General features: G+C 40.3%; 2 protein-coding genes across 4 annotated transcripts in view; one reads left to right on the top strand and one right to left on the bottom strand.

Annotated features, from left to right (window-relative positions):
- Window positions 1-8,180, top strand: part of LOC124254037 (ATP-dependent DNA helicase Q1-like) — a 20,842-nt gene extending 12,662 nt beyond the window's left edge. For 2 of the 3 annotated variants that reach the window (XM_046687907.1, XM_046687906.1), the window contains exon 12: window positions 1,018-2,087. In XM_046687907.1, coding sequence (XP_046543863.1) covers window positions 1,018-1,469 — 452 coding nt within the window. In that variant the 3' untranslated portion in view covers window positions 1,470-2,087. Of the gene's footprint in view, window positions 1-1,017; window positions 2,088-8,162 lie in introns of those variants that run through there. The other variant, XR_006892371.1, reaches the window with a different exon arrangement.
- Window positions 2,414-24,091, bottom strand: LOC124254020 (excitatory amino acid transporter 2-like). Its single transcript, XM_046687884.1, has 11 exons — window positions 23,854-24,091; window positions 16,977-17,051; window positions 16,048-16,170; window positions 15,370-15,454; window positions 15,096-15,138; window positions 14,497-14,620; window positions 13,653-13,779; window positions 12,120-12,353; window positions 11,048-11,209; window positions 10,059-10,193; window positions 2,414-2,426 (listed from the first exon to the last, which is right to left on the bottom strand). Exons 1-11 carry the CDS (start codon window positions 24,005-24,007, stop codon window positions 2,414-2,416), a joined length of 1,275 nt encoding a protein of 424 aa, XP_046543840.1. The 5' UTR covers window positions 24,008-24,091.

Here is a 24,091-nt window from a genome sequence, read left to right as displayed (position 1 = left end):
TTTCTGACTCAACCGTTTGACTTGGATAATGTCCGAGATTTCACATAATATCACCCATTGGTTTATGATATGGTTCCATAATGCGATCTTTAGAGCAAAGATGAATATTACTCTCTTACCCGTAACATAGGTCTATGATTGTTGTAGCATTAAGACTACTTCATGAAACAGAGACCATGTCATCTTAATGTGAGACTGGAAAAATGGTTGTTGTAGCATTAAGACTACTTCATGAAACAGAGACCATGTCATCTTAATGTGAGACTGGAAAACTGGTTGTTGCAGCTTCAAACAAACCAAACACAAATTCATTAGTTTTTTTAACCCATCTTGACTGATTAATGATGCTTTGTTGTTTTTATTCTTCCTGTATTAAATGTAACATTTTTCTTGTATCACATATTCCATGGAAATACAAGGATCCCGACTATGTTGTGCCAAATCAGTATTAAACATGACAGCCATGGCAACCAGGTTTGAAACAAACTGGCATTAGACTATTTTGTGTAACCATTCATAAAATATTGCTCAAGACATTTTCTCTCAAATATTTTAGTTAATGATGATGAAAACACTCAAAGTACATTCCCCACTGGCCATTATGTTAGATGTTAGTTCATCAGCGATTTGTCTGTGTTTGTTCATAATTATATGTAGTTAATACAGAGTACCTCATAGTGATCCAAATACAGAATAGTTACCAAGCAGACAATGCTTGTCATCATGGAGGATGTGCTGTGTCAAGAAGTACAGTCTTTCACTGATCATTTAGCAAAGAGACAAGGAGCCAAATAATTATTGGGGCAAAAAGTATTTTCCAGAATGTAATAATTCCAGCAGTTCCTGACACAAATGTATTTTTTTCAGAATAATGCTAACCTTCATTTCAAAATATTATTAAAGGGTGTTATAACCATACACATTTTTCTCTGTATATTTAATGTCTGTATATGGATTGCTCAGGGTATGACTTTTAATTCTTTTGGTTACTTAGCAACTGAATCTATATATCTTCAGGTGCCAAGGCAGGTCAACTGCGAAGTGGAATCTCAAATATTGCAATGGAATTCGAGTCAAAAGTTGTAAGAAACAACTCCAGCAGTTCTCAAGGAAAGGGGGATAACTCTGCTACACCATCATCATCAGAGGAACCATCACCAGCAAATAAGAAAGGACAAGCCAAACCAAAACTGGTTATTGTGAAAAGTTTGGGACATGTTGATTCAGGTGGCGATAAGCAAACAGTCAAGAAACATAACTCTTTGACCAAAAAACGTAAACCAGTGATTATTGACAGTGATGAAGACAGTCTTGATTGTCTTGCTTTTGATGATGATATAGTTGTTCCAGCAAAGAAGAAAGTTTCTAGATGTGAAACATTTGGGTCATCAGTGGCAAATGGGGTCAGTTCACAGTCTCAGAAAGCCATCTTGGTGGATGACAGCAGTGATTCTGATTTCCAGTCATGACCATGTATTGGAGAGTATTTGAAACAGTGATCATGTGTTAGAGAGTATTTGAGAACAATGACTCTATGTTGGAGAGTAATTCCCATCCTGGACATGAGGTGGAGAGTATTTGACAACAATGACAATGTGTTTGAGAATATTTGACAACAATAACAATGTGTTGGAGAGTATTTGACAACAGTGACAATGTGTTGGAGAATATTTGACAACAATAACAATGTGTTGGAGAGTATTTGACAACAATGACAATGTGTTGGAGAGTATTTGACAACAATGACAATGTGTTGAGAATATTTCTTGGTGGGTCGTGGAGAATTTCCAATCAAGATCATTTATGTGAGAGTATTGGTAAACAGGGACCATTTGTAGGAAAGCTTTAGCCATTGTAACCATGTGTGGACCATATGTGAAATATCTATTTGCACATGACAACCATGTGTTGGAGACTATTTGAACCTGATGACTACATGTTGGAAGCCTTCCTATATTTTGAGACTTTTTCCCCGGCATGACCACATGGTATTTCAGAAAATATTTTGCTCATTTGAACATCTGTCTGATACATCATTTCTTGTAGATATTACATCTGATTCTTTGGATAAAAGAAATCTTGATCGTTTTCAAATTTTTGTAAAGATGTCCAGATATATACTGGACAAAAATAGTTAGGGATATGTAAATTTTGAAATTATGAATAATGATCTATTTATTCATTGACACACTGATAAAATAAAAATGCCAATATCCCTAACTTATTTTGTCCAGTATATATAGAAACAATGTATTTCTGTGACATGCAACAATGAGGGAGTGAGTGAGCTGTGTTTAGCAATACTGCAACAATATCATGACGGGAGACATCAGAAATGGGCTTCACACTTTGTACCCATGTGGGGAATCGAACCCGGCCTTCAGCGTGACTAGCGGACACTTTAACCACTTGGCTACTCCATCACCCTGCAACAATGAAATTCAGTTGATACACAAACACCAGTAGTGTTTGAAGCCTTTGCTTGTTACCTCCATATGGATGCAATCAGTGAACCTAATTACTTGTGTCACCAGGGGTGGTAGGGTAGTCTAGTGGTTAAAGCATTGGCTCGTAACACCAAAGACAGGGGTTCGATTCCCCACATGGGTACAATGTGTGAAGCCCATTTCTGGTGTCCCCCGCTGTGATATTGCTGCAATATTTCTAAAAGCGGCTTAAAACCATACTCACTCACTCACTACTTGTGTCCCCACCATGTTTTTGCTGAAATATTGTTGTAAGCAGCATAAAACCACACTTAGTCAAAACATAGACAAGATACGTATTTCTCAGTGAGTGAGTGCTTTTAGCAATATTCCAGCAATATCGCGGTGAGGGACACCAGAAATGAGGTTCACACATTGTACCCATGTGGGGAATGGAATGGGGCGTGACGAGCGAACGCTTTAACCACTTGGCTACCCCTCCTAAACATCATGAGCGTGGATGTACTCCACACTGATATGATTGTATGCATTAACCAATTTCCTGAGCCTTACCATGCGATCCCACTAACGACAAGCATGGATTGCTGAAGACTAATTCTAATCCGATTCTTCAGGTATTACTTTATCATCCAAAACTGTGTTCCACAGGAGATATTGCTTGTGTGAGATCATACGATATCTCCTAGGAGATATCATTTTGACAGATTTTGTACAATGCCCTGACAATGCTATGACGTCATGAACTATGACATCGCTGCACTGCAAGTCTAATGGTAGTACAGTCTTCAGAGATGTACAATTTTCATTGAAAACTAATGAAGAAGGATTTGTGATGATAAATAGAATCTCACCCTCGTGTCTTCCGATATCAAATATATCAACACTCGTTGATAAAAGTAAATCGGCAAGCCTCGGATATTTGTAACTTTATCAACTCGTGGAGATATATTTGATATCAGAAGACACGAGGGTGAGATTCTCTATTTACTCTTGGTATAATCAAGATCGATCAAGATCAATCAAGTCAAGCACCAATCAGTCATACATAACCCGATGAAGACTACACTAAAATCCATCTCAACATTAATAACAAGCACCTGTCAACGTAATGAAATTAGCGCATACCTGGTATCGTCACTGTTTAATAGTGATCAATAAACACATGTTCATGATATAGTGGGAATCAATCATACACACTGAGTCTTTTTACGGTAGAGATTTTTCTTTGAATTTGGAAAGGGTTGTTGCGTTTTATAATTAACTGTCGTGTCATGACCAACTCATCTCCCTGCCAGTGAGTGAGTGAGTATGGCTTTCCACCGCTTTTAGCAGTACTCAAGCAATAACGTGGCGGGGGACACCAGAAATGGGCTTCACACATTGTGCCCATGTCTGGAATCGAACCCAGGTCTTCTGCGTAACGAGCGAACGCTTTAACCACTAAGCTACCCCACCGCCTCACCCCATCTATGAAACAATCCTGAATGGGGCAGCACATACTCGATCCCCAATAAAAACATGTTTGGTCACGTAGAAATCTAGTGCGATTTGGTGTGTTGTCATTGTCCAACACAAATTCGCCTGCCAGTGAAGAGAGTATGATGGTACAAAGGACGTGTAGCAATCAGTGGTTCTCATTTTGCATCCTCACGCCCGGGATAGTTATTCAATCAGGGCTTAGCAAATCTGGTATGATGTCGTGACATTCCCGGTGCTTTAGCAATAAACAACCTGAAGCTAACGTTGGTGTTGGAACACCTTCCATTCGTGATGGTTGTGATATGACCCAACCCAAAAAGAGTATTACCTACGCATTTAATTTTTGATGTTTTTGACGTCGCCATGACATCGTTGGGATGGCATTATTATAAATTCTTAACGTCACTTTGACAACTTTGGCCCAACAACATAATGCCAACGCTTTCCATTCTGATGGTTGCGTTAAAAGGTCACCATGACAACGTTGTCCTATTAGCGTGATGCCAACTCTTTCCATTCTGATGGTTGCGTTAAAAGGTCGCTATGACAACGTTGGCCCAACCGGGTATGTCAACCCCTACCATTCTTGATGACTGTGGCAGCTCTGGCAACGATGGTTCAACAGTGTGAAGCCAATCATTTTTTATGGTTGTGTTTACGTCGCTTTAAAAACATTTCGCCCAACAGGTTTATTCCAAACCCTGCCATTCTGGTAAATGGTCACAGCGAGGACAATGTTGGCCAAACAATTTTGTTAAAACGGCTTCTGTTTCAACTAATATACAGGTAAAGGGATGTGTCCCTGGAACCATTTCCATATGAGTACCGAGAATCAGGTGGTTGTAACAACACGACGAATAATCTTTTGTGATAAATATGACCCAAATAATTCCGGTGCAAGAAATTCCTATAAACATTGGCCACTTTTACTGGTATCTTCATTGCAATGTTGGTTAATTCTGTTTTTCAGATGTACATATACACATGACTGATTATAAAAACTACTTCATGTATATAAATTACAATGTACACATTATATACTGATAAAAGGATGAATATGTTCTGGTAACAATCCAGCGGCGTGTAGACTTAATGAAGTGTGAAGTTAAGAATTTTTCCCTTAATCAAACTTATGGGATGATGAACAGTGTGTTGCCGAATGCACTCAAAGGACCTCAAAGTGCAATTAGAATGTAGCCTGTCAGGTCAAAGGAAACAAAACTCTTAGTTGTCCAGCCGGCGCCATTTTGATTAACCCGCGTAATCACCGGATGCCCAACAAACTGGGTTTCGGACCAGGTAGTGCCTCGTTCGAAAACCTGGGGAATCACCATGACTTCTTATAATTGATTAGGTTATGCTTACGAAAACATTTTACCTTGCACATTCGTTGTTTGTGTGTTCTTCAGTAACACATGTTATATTTGAGATGACACTTTCTGAGTAAAGTTACAGATTCTAGTAAGATTTGTGTGCCTACCTCTAGGAGCCTGGGTTCGAACTCTGGATGGCACTCATCCCTAAAGTGTACCAGAATCTGCGCTTTATGGGACTCATCCCTAAAGAGTACCAGAATGTGTACGTTACTAAGAAAATGTAATCCCAAATATATGTTACATTTGACCACTTTCTAAAGGCATTATGTGTTCATAATCATGTACGGCAGATTACCGGAATAACAATGAAGTTCGGTTCATGTACTCAAGACAATGTGTTTACAACAGTGTATATACCATCATCATGTTATACAAGGAAACGTCGTGCTATCGATAAACTTACGAAACGTAACAATACTCTATCTGAGCACATGTGTTCCAGCTAGATAAACTTTTTCATTAAAATCGTCCATAATTTATAGACGATACCTCTCAGGCACCTTCTTCAACAATCCGGGTTACTCTATCTGTCGTAGCATATTGGGTGGTCAGTCTCGTTGACCAGTTCCCATATAGATCGATGGTCATTTTGATCACTGGAGGCTCTCTCGATTATCAAACGCCCATTTTCTCCATTAAAATCAGATGTTGGATAACCCTTTTCGCCATAATTTAACCTATACGATACCTCGTCAGGCACCTTCCATTCGTCAATAGCCATTTCGATCCCCGCCGTGATATTGCTGTGAAGATCGTAAAACTAAACTCACTCAATCGAATCTTCATGGTTAACCCGGTGTCAATATTGTCGTAAGAGGAAGAACGACTACTCAAGGACAATGGTTTGGTCGCTTATTATTAACATAGAGTCAACTTAAAGTTCCTTAAATTTGCTTCTCCCCTAAGTTCCTTGGTTGAACATGGTGTATGGTGATCTGCTTCCATACCAAATTTGCGTAGATCGATGAAATCATGTATGAACAACTTGATCATGCTGTAGGGCTGGATTGTCTGGTCCTCCCTGAGACTCGATTATTTACAGACCACCGCCATACAGTTGGAATATTGCTGAGTGCGGTGTAAAATTAAACTCAACCACTCATCGTGTAGGCCTTCTTCCAAAATAAATCTGCCACGAACTGACATAATGAAAATACTGTTAAAATGGCGTTAAACAAAACTCACTAAAATGCTCTGAGTTATCTTTGACTGAGTTAAATACGGATACATTTTTTAGATTGACGACACAACATTTGATAAGTGTTTTATATTTTATTAAATATGATAATACAAAATGGTACAACTATTTGGTGTTAGGCTTTGGTTTACAACTTTCATTAAACCAAACATAAAGGGAAAAGGCAGTAGATGTTTACCGTTAGAACATAAATCCGTGAAATGTAGTCATTTGTTTCTCAAAAAGTAACATGGAAGACATATTGATTTTCTCAGACTGTGTAATACCGCCACAAATGATCCTCTGACTTAAATACCGGATAACCCTTATGTAAAAACACAAAATATTAGCTAAAACAAAACAAAACAATGCACCCATCCATTCTTTGTAAACTGAAGAGGGCATTGGGATTCCTGGTTAAAATACATTCCAAGAAACCAATTGTTTTCGAACGAGACGATTAAACTGGCTAAAAGTGACCAGGTTTGGAAATTTGGTTGGTTTTGTATCATAATTCCTCATTTTGACAGTGTATCGAGGGTATTTAATTATTATATCCTGCATACTCGAGGATGATCTGGCTATATTGAAGGTACATCATCAAACGTCATCTATTTCCATCGTTTTGCCGTCGTTGGAAGTGACATATTGACTTTTAGAATCGTATTCATTCAAAGGCTTTATGGCAGTATCTGTCTCTCTGTCTATCTCTCTGTCTATCTCTCTGTCTGTCTCGTCCGCTGGCAACATATTCTTGCAGAAATGATGAGTCAATATCGCACAGAATGCATGACTGAGTGCATTTGACGCAGATCGCAGACGATCCCTGCAGTGAAAGAAAAGAAATAACGAACATATCTGCATCTTTTAATTTACTTTTATTACATTCAGAATGCAGTGTCAAACGCACATAAACTGACGAACAAAGTACACACCCAATATGTGGGGACTATGGTCAAGAAACAACATAAACGTAACTATTTTGAAAAGTGCACTATTTCAACTTCCAAGAAACAAACACTGTTGTGTCTGTTTTGACAAAACTCCCCATATATCCCTTAGAGTATAGGGCATGGGATATCATGTCCTTTGGAAAATAATCACAAAGCACCAGGTGTGTACTTTCTTTTGTACCTCAGTTTACATTCACGATATTGAATTGTACAATCGATTCTGTTTTTATCAGATATTTCTTATGGATGTGGAAATGGTTTTGTCGTTTCTCATACTTTGTTGAAACACGCATAGCATAATTAAGTGCTTGATCGTATTATAATTAATGACAATGAAAAGGTACGTGAGTGAGTTTAGTTTTACGCCGCACTCAGCAATATTCCAGCTATATGGCGGCGGTCTGTAAATAATCGAGTCTAGACCAGACAATCCAGGGATCAACAGCATGAGCATCGATCTACGCAAATTGATATGATGACATGTGTCAACCAAGTCAGGGAACCTGACCACCTGATCCCGTTAGTCGCCTCTTACGACAAGCATGGGCTACTGAACATCAATTCTAACCCGGATCTTCACGGGGTTTTATTCACATGCATTAACAGAAGCAAACATTTCACAAAGGAATTGTTTAAACAGCACAAACTTTGGGGGAACAAAATATTTGCGAGATTTGTAATTTTGAAAAATAACTGTAATCTGAAATTCTCATTCATTCATTACGTCTAGTGAGTGAGTATGGTTTTAACCCGCTTTCAAATCTATTCAAGCAATATCAGGGGGACAACAGAAATGGTCTTCACGCATTTTACCCATTTGGAGAATCTAACCCTTAGCATCTTTACAGAGGGAGAAAAGAGTTAACAAAAAGACAATTATAAGGCACTGTAGCTTACCTCATTTATCTCAAAGAGTTGAAAATTTAGATTGGATTGAGTAAGTGGATGTGGTTTTACGCCGTTTTAGCAATATCCCAGCAATGCGAGGGACACCAGAAAAGGGCTTCGAACCCGGGTCTTCGGAGTGACGAGCGAACGTTTTAACCACCAAGCCCATGGATCAGGTGATTTAACAGGAGTAGAAAGAAATGATCCTAAACGACTGTACGAAGTCGAAACATATATATGATACAGTCTCATCTTTAGTGTCTCCTGGGGATCAACATCCAAACTTAAACCGTTGTCATCGTTCAGGCGTTGAATCCTATGTATTTTATATCACGCTATCATATCCCTGATTATCAAATTCAATTGCCAAACGTGATCAACCACTAAAAACTACGGATTTATTCGGGACACAAAGGAAAAACAAGCTAGCGGTCTAAAGTCCATGCGATGTTTGTGACACAAAAACACAAAACCATAAATAGTAATAATCATTATGATATGGTAATAAGCTGTAGGCAAAACTAGTCCATATGATAATTATGATAACAACAAAAAACAACAACAAATAAATTAGTTAGAATTTTCTGTTTAGACCTCTTCCATTAAACCGAACAAGCTGTGTACAAACCAGATACGTTATCTACACTTAGTACACATGCTTCTATCAGCTGTTGAATAATATGTGCATCCAGTTTCTCTCGCAAATGATATTTTGCCTGGTTAGATGCATTGTAATCAGCGGATTGTTTCTGTTATTATTCTCACAACGTATACCATCCCAACTATCCCCATGAAACATCAAGGTTCTGACAAGGTCGAAACCAACACGCAAGTCTTGAAATGCCAGTTTGATTATCCCCTGCTCATGCGTCCAAACTTCTTAATAATATCATCATTGGCCCGAAAATGCAAGAATAAATTCATTTGCCTCTGTCACTCAACACTTGACCAGTACCCTGAATAAACTTACATACTATGTTATAACAGATAACTGAGAAACGTTAGACCTCACCTACTCATGCACGCACTCACGCACTCACGCACTCACTCAGAACGTCTTGTTTCCAGATCTCAAGATGTCTTCTCATGATATCTATTTGCTAAAGAGCCAGAGCCTAACTATTGGAACCTACTCTCTGCTGGGGACAAATAAGGGTATACCAGGGACCAATTTATTATGGTCCTTATTTAGGCCCGAATCCTCACGAAGACAAACATTGTTGTACTGGAGACCGGAATCCTCCGGGAGACAGGCATGGTTTGCAGACAACCAACTCTGGAGACATGGAGAAATAGGGGACTGGGGAAATAGGGCCTGTAAGTCTCGCGAGGCACTACTTCCGGTAATAAGTTGGTTCCCGGCTCCCTTTGCGCATGCCAACTTGTGAAATGCGAGACGGGGCCCAGCTTACTTCCGGTACCAGATATCCGGTGACGCATATTCAAGAACCAAATTGCGCGACCACCGAATATGTCTTTACTAGACCAGGCCAAGTGTACAACCATGCTTGGCTGTCACAGCTCTTCCAGTCGTAATAGTTGGCTAATTTGGAGATGGTTAGATCAGAAATTTGTTATTCCTGCAACACTTATCTGTTCATTACTGTCAACTGACAACCATGAAACCATTCGGAAAGGTATGAAACGTTGTTTGTCACGGGAAGTACTAAGGTCTCGCGAAGTGCCGTGACCTGCTTACAGCCCCTATAGTCGGATTCGGATTCGGATCCAGACTTACAGAATCCACTCCATGGCAAAGAGAAGGCCGATACTGTCTGATGGGATACCGAGAGCTGTGAGGTTGATGAGTACGGCCACGATGCTAGCACTGGGCACTGACGGGATGGCCACCGAGATGACGAGAGTCAGCATCCTAGAACGATATATTAAACCCCTTTTACCTTGAAGCTCAGATAGTTACTGCAAGAAACGCCAAAAATTATAAGGAATATTACTCCGGGACCAGGAATCGTCTTAAGATGGACACGCAGAGGTCTATTGTGCAGGGCGTGAGGGTTGGTTCCTAGTATAGCCATGAACAGGACTATTCGGCCCATTGTAGATGAGCGTAAAGCGATCAAAACCATATCCCTTCTGAGAGAAGGGTGAGGCTTTCAACTTCTTTATTATGGTTGACAGAAGAGTGAGGCATTCGGCCTTTTTCTGCTTCTATGTATATACTAACATTGGTTGGTTGGTTTGTTGTTTAACGCGGCACTCAGCAATATTCCAGCTATATGGCGGCCGTCTGTAAATAATCGAGTCTAGACCAGACAATCCAGGGATCAAAGACATGAGCATCGATCTACGCAAATGGGATATGATGACATGTGTCAACCAAGTCAGCGAGTCTGACCAAGCGATCCCGTTAGTCACCTCTTACGACAAGCATGGGCTACTGAAGATCAATTCTAACCCGGATCTTTACGGGTGTTTCTTCTAGCAAACAGATGAGAAATTGGATCCTAATCTGTTTCTGTATCACCACTGACAGAGGGATGAGGTATTTGGAACCTATTCTGCTTTTGTGTCACCACTTATAGACGTGTGAGATATTCATGACCTATTGTACCTAGAGTGGCCCAATTTCTGGATTTCTATGAAGATAAGTTTGATACAGTTGGCATCTGAAAAGGGCCATTCCGCCTAATTCCGGTGTCTGAGCCCACTCATTCCCTTCCACTGAACTCACCATATAAGGAGAATCTTGGTGGCGTCCATATCCACGTCGGTGAGCTGGCCAATAAAACGCAGGCAGCGCTGATGTAGATGACACTGCCGTCCCTGTTGATGCTGGCAGCGAAGGGGACGACGAAGCGTGCGATGCGCTTGTCAACCTTGTTCTCCTTTCCTTCAAGAATGGTGAGCATCTCGGGAATTGCGATAGCCCTGAAACCGTTATCTTAACACCTATTTTGACGAACTAATTTTCCTAATACACTTGAGCTGTAGTGGTGTTCATAGGTCTTGTATATAATTTGCTTGGACTGCTCGTTGACCTGGGAGTATGCACAGTACCCGTTGACCTTCACATTGGTGTATTGTCCATTGACTTGTACGAGTGTAGGATAATTGACTTGATTGTGAGAGTACTGCCCACTGACCAAAGTGTATAAGTATTGCCTATTCACCGAGTACGAGTGTTGCACATTCACTTATAGGGGTCGCATACATTTTATTTTCAAACATTTCAAGGCAGTCTGGATACAAACTGCAGTTGGAAATAATAAACTTGCTTCAGCAGTGGAAGCAATGTTCATACTCTTGTGGATGCAAGTTGGACCGTCTAGGTCATTTGTTACTAAGCCACACCGAATCCTAATTTCATCCGAAAACATACATTGTAGCCAATGAATCTATTCTTGTGATGCAGTTGGTGGCAATGGGGAACATTCCTCAGTTATCGCCCTTTACTGCTTCGCCGATAGATGGCGCCAATCACTACGGTCCTAATTTACTTCCGGCATAATCACTCCAGGAATGTTCCCCATTCTGAGTGAACAATTACTCTTCAACGCAGCTTTGAACATTACTTCAGGTATATCAAAGTGGTCAGCTTGATGCTTGTTGGAGAAACGCCTGGAGTGAAGCTAGTTTGAGACTTTTACCACATAAATGAAACCCACAAGCAGAGTATGACTATGGCCGAGCAACGATCATAATAGGACAAATCTACTATACGAACCTGTGATAAGTGAGATACATTGGGCAATTCTTGAACATATCAATTCATTACACGCATATATCAACACTTACGTTCAATGAAAAATAATACAAAACACAAAGAACCCATACATACGAACTCGCCGTGGCGAAGGTGACCATCCAGGGTCTTCCTAACGTAATGAGACGCCGATAGGGGTTGATCCTGGTGATGAGGAAGAACAGGATGGGGTGGACGAGGAGCTGATAGACGGCTAACCCTGCACAGATCACTAACGCGAACATACCCAGAGATCGGAATGTTCCGGACAGGTTCCCTGCCCGTGCCAGTGCCTCTGCTATAAGACTGGCCACTCCTATTGGTGTGAACCTTCAACACAAAACCGGTTAAAGAACATTTATTCGTTCATTCATTTTGCTCATTTATTTTATCGATGAATAAGATCCATTAACAAATGAGCAATGATTATAATTATTGCAAAGTATCTGCCATAAAATCAATGAATCGTCAACAATTAAAGCAATCGGTGCTACGTTCATTAAACCGTAATCATTGTGTCAATCAATAAACCACAACAAAATATACAAGAAAAGATTCGATCAATGAAAACAAATCAAGCAATCACCGAGAAAACGATTTCTATCAATAAAAACAGGGACTCGACCATTAAAAATATTACTTTATAAGTGAAAACAAACACTGATTAATGAAACCAATGTTTATAGTAAAACGTGAAAGTAAAATGGATGGATGAATGAAAAAAGCTATGAATTGTATTTTTCAAACAGTCTGCAATTAATAACATTCGATAAAATAGGGAGGAATATACCTTCCTTATAAAACAACCCCGAACAATTACGCTAAACGGTTTTGCATCGTCCAGATAACAACACTCTAAAACAACAACAGAAAATAGCAAAGGAGGTAGAGATAATGTTGATTTTGTCAACTCAATTTTCAGTACAAAATGCAGTCAACCAGGATTGCCATTATATCCACGGAACACGAGACTGTGATTCATCTGTGTATCAAGTTTTATCAATCAAATGGAATGAAATATGTACATTTAAATGAATACAGTAATTCTATACGTCAGCCTATGCGTTTCTTCTAAGATTCGATCTATTCTATTCTATCAGTCTATCATTCAATTGTTGGTGACAATATTACATGTCCATAACCTTCCAACCTCTAACCATGGAATCCTCAGCTAGACAACAGTCAATATAAAACCATTCACCGTGTATTCTTTTTAGTACACCTTTAAAATGTACCATTATACGTAGATGACACGTCAAGAGATATAGGCCGAGTAGTTTGCAAGAATGGAATTCATCAATATTCATTCTCATCCATTCTCATTCGGGGGGAGGTGGGGTTGTCTAGTGGCCCAGTTCGCTCGTCATGCCGAAGACCCGGGTTCGACTCCCCACATGGGCACAATGTGCATAGCTCATTTCTGGTGTCCCCCGCCGTGATATTGCTGGAATATTGCTAACAGCGGCGTAAAACCATACTCATTTATTCCATTCTCACTCACGTTTCACTCTCACTTAACACAAGGGTCCAGAATAACGCCGTTACCTAATAGTACAGATATTTTACACTGGAGAGGTGCGAAAAATCTGTTATAAAACGTTCCATTTTCAGACACAACAGTCTCCTTACCAAATGAGCCAACGCAGAATTTTCATGATAATCTCACTTGTCGAGTGGAAGAAGATGAAGAAGGGTTTGCCGATGTCTCCCGAGGCTGTTGTCGCCATCCCAAATATCATGCAGCAGATGACCAGACCTAGAGGGAAAGGGTAAATATACTCGTGGGCAAAAATAACTAATCATGTACTGTAGATATATACATAGAAGAAACCATTTTGTTCTTATTATGTTTGGATATACATAATAACATTAAACAAGCTCTCATGCAAAATGCACAACAAAAATGTTTAAAAATAAATAAATATTCTAAAGCATGCATAAATATTTTCAGCAAGATTGTTCGTTTTACAAAAGTCACAGACACCTTTTTGACTGATTTGTCACAGCGAAATAATTTACTCATAAACGAAACTTTTGTAGACTATGACACTATGCGCGATCACGTTTATGAGGGTCAAAATGAATCAATATCTCCTCGAGCGTACATGCTACTTTTTCCATGACTAATTGTAAATAAGGACGGTTCCATTTGTGTGTTTTACGGAACAATTATCAATATTCCAGATATATAACGACTGTCTGTGACAAGACAAGAAAACCTTAGCATGTTCGACCTTGTAGGGTAAGATGACATACTAATGCTCCTGGCCTGACTTCCTCGAGCAGCTTGGTCTCCCTTTGAAGAGCGCCAGGAATTTGTGCTTAGCAGGATACCAACTATCGGCTAAGATGATGATCTGTTTCCTTCTTTATAAAAACCAGTGACACGCGTTTTGAAAATCGAGAGCACTAATGAACAAATATCGGTTTCTATCTCAACCTGTTTTCTGGTATATAATAAACTCCAAATCACCTAATACATTAGTGGAATCGGCAGAGCCAACTGTCTTCACGACATCGACAATGGTGTTGTTGATGATGCCGCCAGTCTCGTTTACCGTGACGACCCTTTCTGTCACCAGGTACTTCGTCTGAGCCTGAAACATCGCAATATGTTATACATCATATCATAAATATTCTGAAACATGGAAAATGGAGGCTGTTTTTATTCCAGTGAAATACGAACATTAGCAACGAAACAATAGACTACATCTGAAAATGTATTGTAAGTGTCAAAGCCTTGTGCATACTGCTAGGGACATATGTGTTTGAGACACAGGGCAAAGGAGTTTGTTGCCGCTCTTTTCTTTAAGTACCCCTCGTGAAGACTCGTTCCCTTATCGATCGATACCATAAGCGAAAACAACAAACAAGTTAGAATGTGTACAGAAGTGTTCATGTGTTTCAGCAAAGGAGTCTCTCCTTAATATATTTTGTTACAACAAACATATATCACATCAGTAAAGTTCCAGAGTAACCCACGAATTCCTGTGAGAAAATGGTGTTTCATAGATTGAAATAATATCCTAAAAGAATAACGATTTTTGTAACATCGGTTGCTGTAATTCTCACCTGTTTAAAACAAGCTGTGACGACGTTGTCAGGGAACAGATTTCTGAAATTGGACAACAAACCCGACTAATTTTATATGACCAGAAAGATCGAGCTTTCATGTCTAGCTCTGTCCGAAATCCTAGATGTCTCAGAAACGAAATTACCGCAAAATGAATTATTCTCTCTTAGAGATGAATCCGCAGTCTTCCATCTAGTCTTAGAAACTTATTTTGCGTCCATTACGGATTAAGGTCCCTTTGAGGTGGGTGGACATGGGTGTTCTGGTAGTTACCTAATGAGATCGGCAAATATATCCTGCGTTTCCATAATCTGCGTGATGGTCTTCTGGCTGCCGGAAGTAAGATCCACGCCATTACCTTGCAAAAAAATAGTCACGTGTGACGTGTGTCAAAGGTCATATTGCTGGACCTTGTTTAGTTGCAGGCATTTGATCATCGTTTGAACATATCTTTTTTGAACTGTTATTTAAACACGATATGCCATAGTTAAGAGGGCTGTAAATTGTATATTTAAATCAATAATGTACAAAATAAACAACAACTTTATTCTACTCTTATTTTCTTTTGTAATAGTTTGAATTTGCATAAGGTTAGGACGATGGTCTATTTCTTTCTCCTGCTGATGGAAGTCAAAATATAAATGTAACATGCATGCATTCAGTATGCATTTCTAGGAATAATAAAAAATCAGTTGTGGCAAAAAGAAAAGAAGAACTTATGAAATAAAGCACTGTTCAAGTGTTTGGAAAACACATCGAATGGCACCTCAAACACCCCTCTCTGGATCCGCCAATGCATGGTTTGAGTGAGCACACGCTTATTCCGCTTTTCACATCATCATGAACAGCAGAAATAGGCTTCATTCATTGCACGAATATTGGGAATCGAACCTTGGTCTGTAGCTGGAAGGTCGAAGGTGTTAACCACTAAGCTACCTTTCGCCCTTTTACCTGGTTTGATGGCGACGATTAAGGCGATTGAGACGAGAGCAGGGATGGCGTTGGTGGTGATGATGTAAAACAGAGAGATAAGGCTCACTCTTCCGTTACACTTGGGGTCTAATGATGCTGTACCTGAAATGTTGAGAAATCGTCTTTGACATACAAAAGTCATAGGTTGATGGACGATATGATATATTTTTTCTCTGTCGGTAAGCAGGGAAATAACATTATACTACAGTGATATTCTACTTATATTCGGCATTTGTGAAACTTTTTCCATCTACATGCCTCATTCACTAATCGTGGGTTCGAATCCCGGATCTGTCTCGATTAATAACCTTAATCTTCCAGCACCACACCGCGCTCACTAGTATCGATGAAGTAGTATACGTCTATCACCTGCATAACTTCGGGCTTACCACCATTAGAGTACCCGTGAAGATCCAGGTTAGAACTGATCTTCAATAGCCCATGCTTGTCGTAAGAGACGACTAACGGGATCGGGTGGTCAGGCTCGTTGACTTGGTTGATACATGTCATCGGTTCCCAATTTTGCAGATCAATGCTCACGCTGTTGATCACTGGATTGTCTGGTCCAGACTTGATTATTTACAGACCGCCGCCATATAACTGGAATATTGCTGAGTGCGGCGTAAAACTAAAGTCACTCACACACTCCATTAGAGTGACATAATTTTCACAGAGGTGTTTAACGCCAATCACTCATCCATTATGTCTACCTATCTTATAATTTGTTTACAGAAGTGCGAGTTAGTTGACACCGTGTTTAGCAATATTCCACCAATTTACGGCGAGAAGACACCAGATATGGATTTCACAAATTATTTCCCTGAGGGAGCAAAACCCGGAACCGCAGTGTGACGAGCGAATGCTGTAACCACTGTACTACCTCACAGCTCCTGGTTTGGAGGACGAACCTGCGATGACGCTGCATATGATGAGTGGTAGAATCATCATCTTCAGCATCCTCATGTACATCTCCCCCGGCAACCCTGGCAACACACGACGTTCACATACTCCCATTACTGCGTCACCATAATATACACGCAATCGTACATAAGGATGTATAAACACACATGAACGGACCAACATAACGCATTATAACACACAGAATATTCACAACGTTATACTGTCATTGGGCCTTGCTGTCTCGACCGTGCCTCCTTTAGACGTGTGAGAAACCAATGATTGTGGGTGGGTCTGCATTCCAGATTCACATTGGTTACGTGTCCAGGGGCCCGTTTCACAAAGGTCTCGTAAGCATAAGATCTCGTAACTCTTCTCGAAGTCTCCGTACCTCCTATGTAAAAGGTATAGGAGGTACGAATGCTACGAGAAAAGTTACGAGATCTTTTGCTTACGAGACCTTTGTGAAACGGGGTCCAGGTTTGTTGGTACCAACTCGGCGGATTTCTCGTAGTATTCGTACCTCCTATGTTACAGTATAGGAGGTACGAATGCTACGAGAAAAGTTACGAGTTTTTTGGCTTACGAGACCTTTATGAAACGGGGCCTAGGTTTGTTGGTACCAACTCGGCGCATTTCTCGTACTATTCGTACCTCCTATGTTTCAGTATAGGAGGTACGAATGCTACGAGAAAAGTTACGAGATCTTTTGCTTACGAGACCTTTGTGAAACGGGGTTTCTAGGTTTGTTGGTAGCAACTCGGCGGAATTCGTAACTTTTCTCGTACTATTCGTACCTCCTATGTTACAGTATAGGAGGTAAGAATGCTACGAGAAAAGTTACGAGATCTTTGGCTTACGAGACCTTTGTGAAACGGGGCCCAGGTTTGTTGGTACCAACTCGTATTCCTGGGTTTCGCCAAAGTGGTAAAAGTCAAAGACACGGGCCCCATTTAACAAAGCGATCGTAACGTTAAGGTTATCGTATCTCCCATACTTTAACATAGACTTTCGACAGTCGTAGCGCTACGATCGCTTTGTGAAACGGCTCCCTGCGTCGATAGCTGCTTTCCTCCAACATTATACTGACACGTCGTACTATAGAGGGCATTAATTGGCGAGCCCCATTAACTCGTTTTTTCTGTTCATGGAATGAATATACATGTATGTCATACTCGTTCATGTTCTTCTCACTTTATCTGTGTTGCTGGTCATCTGAATCAAGATATTAGCATATTTATGTACCCTGGACAATTGCTCTATTGAATTTTTTTACGGAAGGACAACTGTATTTTCAACACTTTGGAAAAAAAGTGCAAAACATGACCAACTTATTTACAGTGTAAAATGGAGGCAGTCAACCCTGGTCGTACGTGCTGAAAGAGTATCGTGATGGCTCTAACTTGTTTTACACACTTCCTATGTTTTTCAAATCAAATTACACTCATTTGCTACAGTCACACAACTTAATACCTCCTTCATACTCACTCACTCACTCACTGTATAGGGGTGATGGGGGTAGCCTTGTGGTTAAAGCGTTCGCTCGTCACCCCGAACACCCAGGTTCGATTCCCCACATGGGTACAATGTGTGTAGCCCATTTCTGATACCTCCGCCGTGATATTGCTCGAATATTGCTAAAAGCGGCGTAAAACCAAACTCACTCAGTCATTCACTGTATAAATAAACAATTCAGTTTCAATGGAGTTACCCTGAGTAACTGGTTCTCCAAGCATATAAACATGATGACCCTGGCTTTGACCATGATTGACCTAAAACCATTAAACTCAAACCATTATATCAAATCTGACGCTGCTCGAAATCATTTTGACCCTTGTATTGATATATGACAACTATATACCAATAAAAAGTACCTGTTTTATCACTGAAATGTTTTATGAGTATATAAGGGGCAATCAAACCCTATCGAAATAGAATTAAACAATGTGTTTGGGCATCATGGATGCTATTCACAATTCTATGCCTGGATACTTTGTAACTGAAGTCACTTAACAACCGCTTTCAACGAATCACCTTGTTACACACATTTCCAGTCATCTATGATGGCACATACGGTATGGTCGTTTAAGGTGCAGCATAGGAAGCTGTGATTTTGGGTTCGAATTCCGGTTCATCCCGATTATGTTTGGTTTGTCAGCACCCAAATCCGTATCCGTCGATAGCCAGACATTACCACACCATGCCCTTGGGTTTTGTAAACGTACCAGGCCAGCATCACTTCGGACTCCTCACTACCCGCATTACGTTAAACATTGTGATATAACTAGAATACTGTTCCAAGAGGCATAAAACCCAAACACCTCACTCACTCAAGTCACTCAAGAAACACTGAATAATCCGCACATCCATGCACATAGAAATTACGACCCTGACCTAGTTCTATGCATTAACAAACAAACGTAAGTCAGCTTTCGACAGTGTTAACCTGGTGTGACGCTACCTGACAAACTCTGACTCTTGTATTGATATACGACAGCTATATGATAATACCAACTGGTTGTTATATTACTGGTAGTACTTGAGTAGTGTATCTAGGTCAGTTGGTAATATAGCAAGTATTTGCGTCTCCCTTTCTAGAATAGTAAATGCAAAGAATGTCATAAGCAGCACTTGTAAACATTATCCTCACAATTACACTACACTACACTGCACTTCACTTCACTGCACTTCACTTCACTGCACTGCACTGCACTGCACTGCACTGCACTGCACTGCACTACACTACACTACACTACACTACACTACACTACACTACACTACACTACACTGCACTACACTACGCTACACTGCACTGCACTGCACTGCACTGCACTGCACTCAACTAAACTACACTACACTACACTACACTACACTACACTACACTACACTACACTACACTACACTACACTACACTACACTACACTACACTACACTACACTACACTACGCATTAAGGTGTAAAATGTCTGCTTGTAAGTTTTGAAAATCAAATAAAAACAAAAGATTAATATGGTTTAACCTGACACGTAATGACATATCTAAACCATACCCGGTTCTCCACAAAGTCTCAACATGTTTTGAGTATAAACATTTTTATGACAACTGTGGAAAAGAAGTTCATGCTGCTTCACCATCCCAGTGGACATTTCACCGTCACTGAAAAGTATCATCGTTAGTCCGACTTGAGCTAAACGCAAGGGAGGATAAGTAAAAAACATTATTAAAAAAATCAATTAAATTGACAATCAATACGCGACAAGAACTTAAAAAATAAGGGGACACATTTGAATGAAACATGTATGTGTTAGGCGGCTGACTTTGTGTGCTGGTGATTAGGTGCCTGACTCTGAGGGTGTGGGTTCGAACCCGGATGGGATTCAACCCAACAAAAGCACTAGAATCTGTACTTTACTAAGAAAGTGTAATCTCAAATTTAACATATAATACGTATGTGCAATAGTCATAAATTCATTTGCATAGTTCGTTTGAAAATGATCCCAGTTGTGCTAAAGGTGTATCGGGGAAAGATGCATTGCAATTATTGTGATCTAGCTAGAGCTTTAGACTGAAACAATGCTTATGGCAGGTACAGCTAACAAATTAAATTATAAGATATGTTCTTCTTTCAAGAATACATGTAGTTCCTCCCCCGAATATCACCTTTATATATGAGTAGGCTCCACGTGCGTAAATGTCAGAAAACAGTTGCTCTGAAGAACCTAGAGACAAATCATAGATTAAAAAGCATGGGTATACTATAATATACAAGCGAATATGAGGAATAACGCTTACACACATCAAACATTATCGGCATCCCCTAACCTATTAAATGTCCTTAGGTTGTCGGGTGTCGGGTGTCCAGTGTGGGATGTCGGCTGTCGAGTGTCAGATGTCGGGTGTCGGAGCTTCGATTATTTGTATGTTGATAGAAGATCGATTATATTTGCTCAAAATGCAAATGTAAAGTCATTGGAAACAATAATTTCAAATACAACGCCTGTGATCATAAACGTGTTGACGAGTGTACCAAACGTTACGTTTAGCATTGCACATTCGCTTATACGTTATTATGTCTGTAAGTCGTTGTTAAATTAAAACTTGATATCAATTCAATTCCATGCGTCGATGAAGTCTTGGTTAACATATACGTACACAGGAAAAGTAAACGTCAATGGTAGAGTTGATCCCTATGCAATACGTTACCCACTGCCAATTACGTCACTGACATTGTTGATGCGCGCTCACAAGACATTGCTGGCAACACACTGGAGTTGTATTACCTAACAATATACATGAAATAAATCCTTATTTCTGTCAATATGTTCAGAAGCCATTTACGATGTCCGAGCATTTAAAAGAATGTGAAATATAGGATAAATCTAAACCTTCTCATACCCGATTTCTGGGGTATTTAACCCTGTGTTATCAACGAACACCATTTACAGTTATTAGACACATAACAGGCACATGAAAACGAAGGCCATATTTGCCATACCTGATGACCTGAATAATGAATAGAAATTTGAAGGACAAATTATACGTACATTTCAAACGATGGTCCTATGGGCCTCGGATGAAACGTGTATTTCCTATCATTGTTAAAATTGGAAAATTGTGTTCTTTCGTGCGGTGTAGATAGTTTCCGTATGATCAGTGTATGAAAAACATTGATCATGTTTTGTGAATGGGCTACAGTAGCTAGCCTAAAGGTCCCCTATATACAAAATACAGTATCTAGTCTGAATGTGCCCCATATATAAAGTATACGTTCTGTGCCTGGGCTTCAATAGATTGTTTGAATGTGTCCAAAATACAATGTCAGTGGTTTATGGCAGCCCTGCAGCATCAAGAAGGTAACAAACAAACGAAAAAATCCCAAACCATTTTCAAACGGGGTAACACGCTCGTGTTAATGATAAAACCCGAAATGGTCGATAGAACCGCATGTCGACAGCACGCAGTCGTCTCATCACAGTGCTCCTGTTCATGCGTTGACCCATCGCTGCTGATGCTGATGCCGTCACTGTTAGCATCCAGTTGCGCAGGGGGTGAATGAGCAGGTTTTGGTCATCCTGCGGGGGTGGTCACTCTCGATAATGCAGTTCTAGGACCATCAGATGTATGGCCAGTCTCACTCTCGATAATCCAGTTCTAGGACCGTCAGATGCCTGGCTAGTCTGACTGAGGGGTCTCATTAGTCCAATGACGGTTTTACCGGCCGAACGTTACGTTCTGGCAATATGGGCGTTGGAAGCCCCAATACCCTGTCATTTTCATCTCATCATCATTGTCATACTTATATATGTATAGCGCCAATATCCAAAGGCGCTTATTTTTCCATCGATCATTTTCAATCTCAACCCCCGGGGGAATCATACAACTCGTGCAGCCACTATAGGTGCACCAAGTTATTGTGGCTTTCCCATCCTCAGGAGGTACCCCTTCACAGCTGGGTGGACTGGGACACATAGTCACAGTACTTTGTCCAAGTTTACTGCACGTTGCTGTACCCGTAACTATGTGGCCACTATCTGGTCATTTACCAACGGATTCGTGGGTTCTTTTAAGTGCACAGGGTTGTGTACTGTACCCTAGGGGTTGTGACAGCACTGAAAGAGTCTGCACACAAAGTTGACTCCAAGGTTTTCACCTCAAGCTCGCTGGAGCACTACTAGCCTGACACCTTAGCCAGCTCGCCTACCAAGTCCGTGATGATCTGTGCTTTTAACAAGCATACCACTAACAATCTCAGTGGACAGTGTTTCATACTGTTAGTGCATGTTTGTTTGTTGGTTAACGCCGCACCGCAATCCAGTGATTGACATCATGTGCATCGATCTCCGCAAATGGGATACGATGACATGTCAGGCACGTGACATTCAACAAAATCACGATTTTTACGATATACCACAAGTGTGTCAGTCACAGTCAGAACACTTTTCAAACTGTAAACGTTGTTGTTTGAAAACATTCCCCCAAATCAGGTGTGTACTTTCACTTGTACACCGGTTCCTGTGCGCAAGTTTATAATGAAAGTGAATTACGCCGGTTTATGATGAAAGTGCTGTACGCCGGTTTATAATGACAGTACTGTACGCCGGTTTATGATGAAAATGTTGTGCGCCGGTTTATGATGAAAGTGCTGTACGCCGGTATATCATGAAAGTGCTGTACGCCGGTTAATGATGAAAGTGCTGCACGCTGGTATATGATGAAAAAGTTGTATGCCTGTTTATGATGAAAGTGTTGTACGCTGGTTTATCATGAAAGTGTTGTACGCCGGTTTATAATGAAAGTGCTGTACGCCGGTTTATGATGAAAGTGCTGTACGCCGGTTTATGATGAAAGTGCTGTACGCCGGTTTATGATGAAAAAGTTGTATGCCTGTTTATGATGAAAGTGTTGTACGCTGGTTTATCATGAAAGTGTTGTACGCCGGTTTATAATGAAAGTGCTGTGCGCCGGTTTATGATGAAAGTGCTGTACGCCGGTTTATGATGAAAGTGCTGAACGTCGGTTTATAATGAAAGTTCTGTAAGCCGGTTTATAATGAAAGTGCTGTACGCCGGTTTATGATGAAAGTGCTGTACGCCAGTTTATAATGAAAGTGCTGTACGCCGGTTTATGATGAAAGTGCTGTACGCCGGTATATCATGAAAGTGTTGTACGGCGGTTTATAATGAAAGTGCCGTGGAAACTATGTACAAAATGTACACTTGCGTGCGTGCGTGCGTAAGTGTGTGTATATGCGTTGCTTTAGAATCCTACGCAAATGGATGAACTCGTCAAAACCATTCTAACAAAATCACTGAGTTCCAATTATGATTTTCTAAAAGTTTACAATACATTTTATTATTTTTTGAAAACTTACAATAAAATAACAACTTACCGATCCATATAAGGGCATCTTGTGATGGATTCGCAAGACGAACACAGTATCCTAAAACAAAACCGACAGTCACTCCAACGAACGTGAGGATGACGAGAAGATTGCTTCTGATCACCTTAGAGCACCACCCCTGGGACCTTGTTTCCTCCGCCATATCCACTGCCAGGGCACTGTCTACATCCGAGGGGATCCACAGAATTAAACGAGGAAAAATCACACCGCGAAGTACATAGTTTAC

The sequence above is a fragment of the Haliotis rubra genome, unplaced genomic scaffold (genome assembly GCF_003918875.1).
Source record: "Haliotis rubra isolate DU_JTF1 unplaced genomic scaffold, ASM391887v1 Scf560, whole genome shotgun sequence".
Lineage (NCBI taxonomy): Eukaryota > Metazoa > Mollusca > Gastropoda > Lepetellida > Haliotidae > Haliotis > Haliotis rubra.
This window is presented reverse-complemented; position numbering and strand designations above follow the sequence as displayed.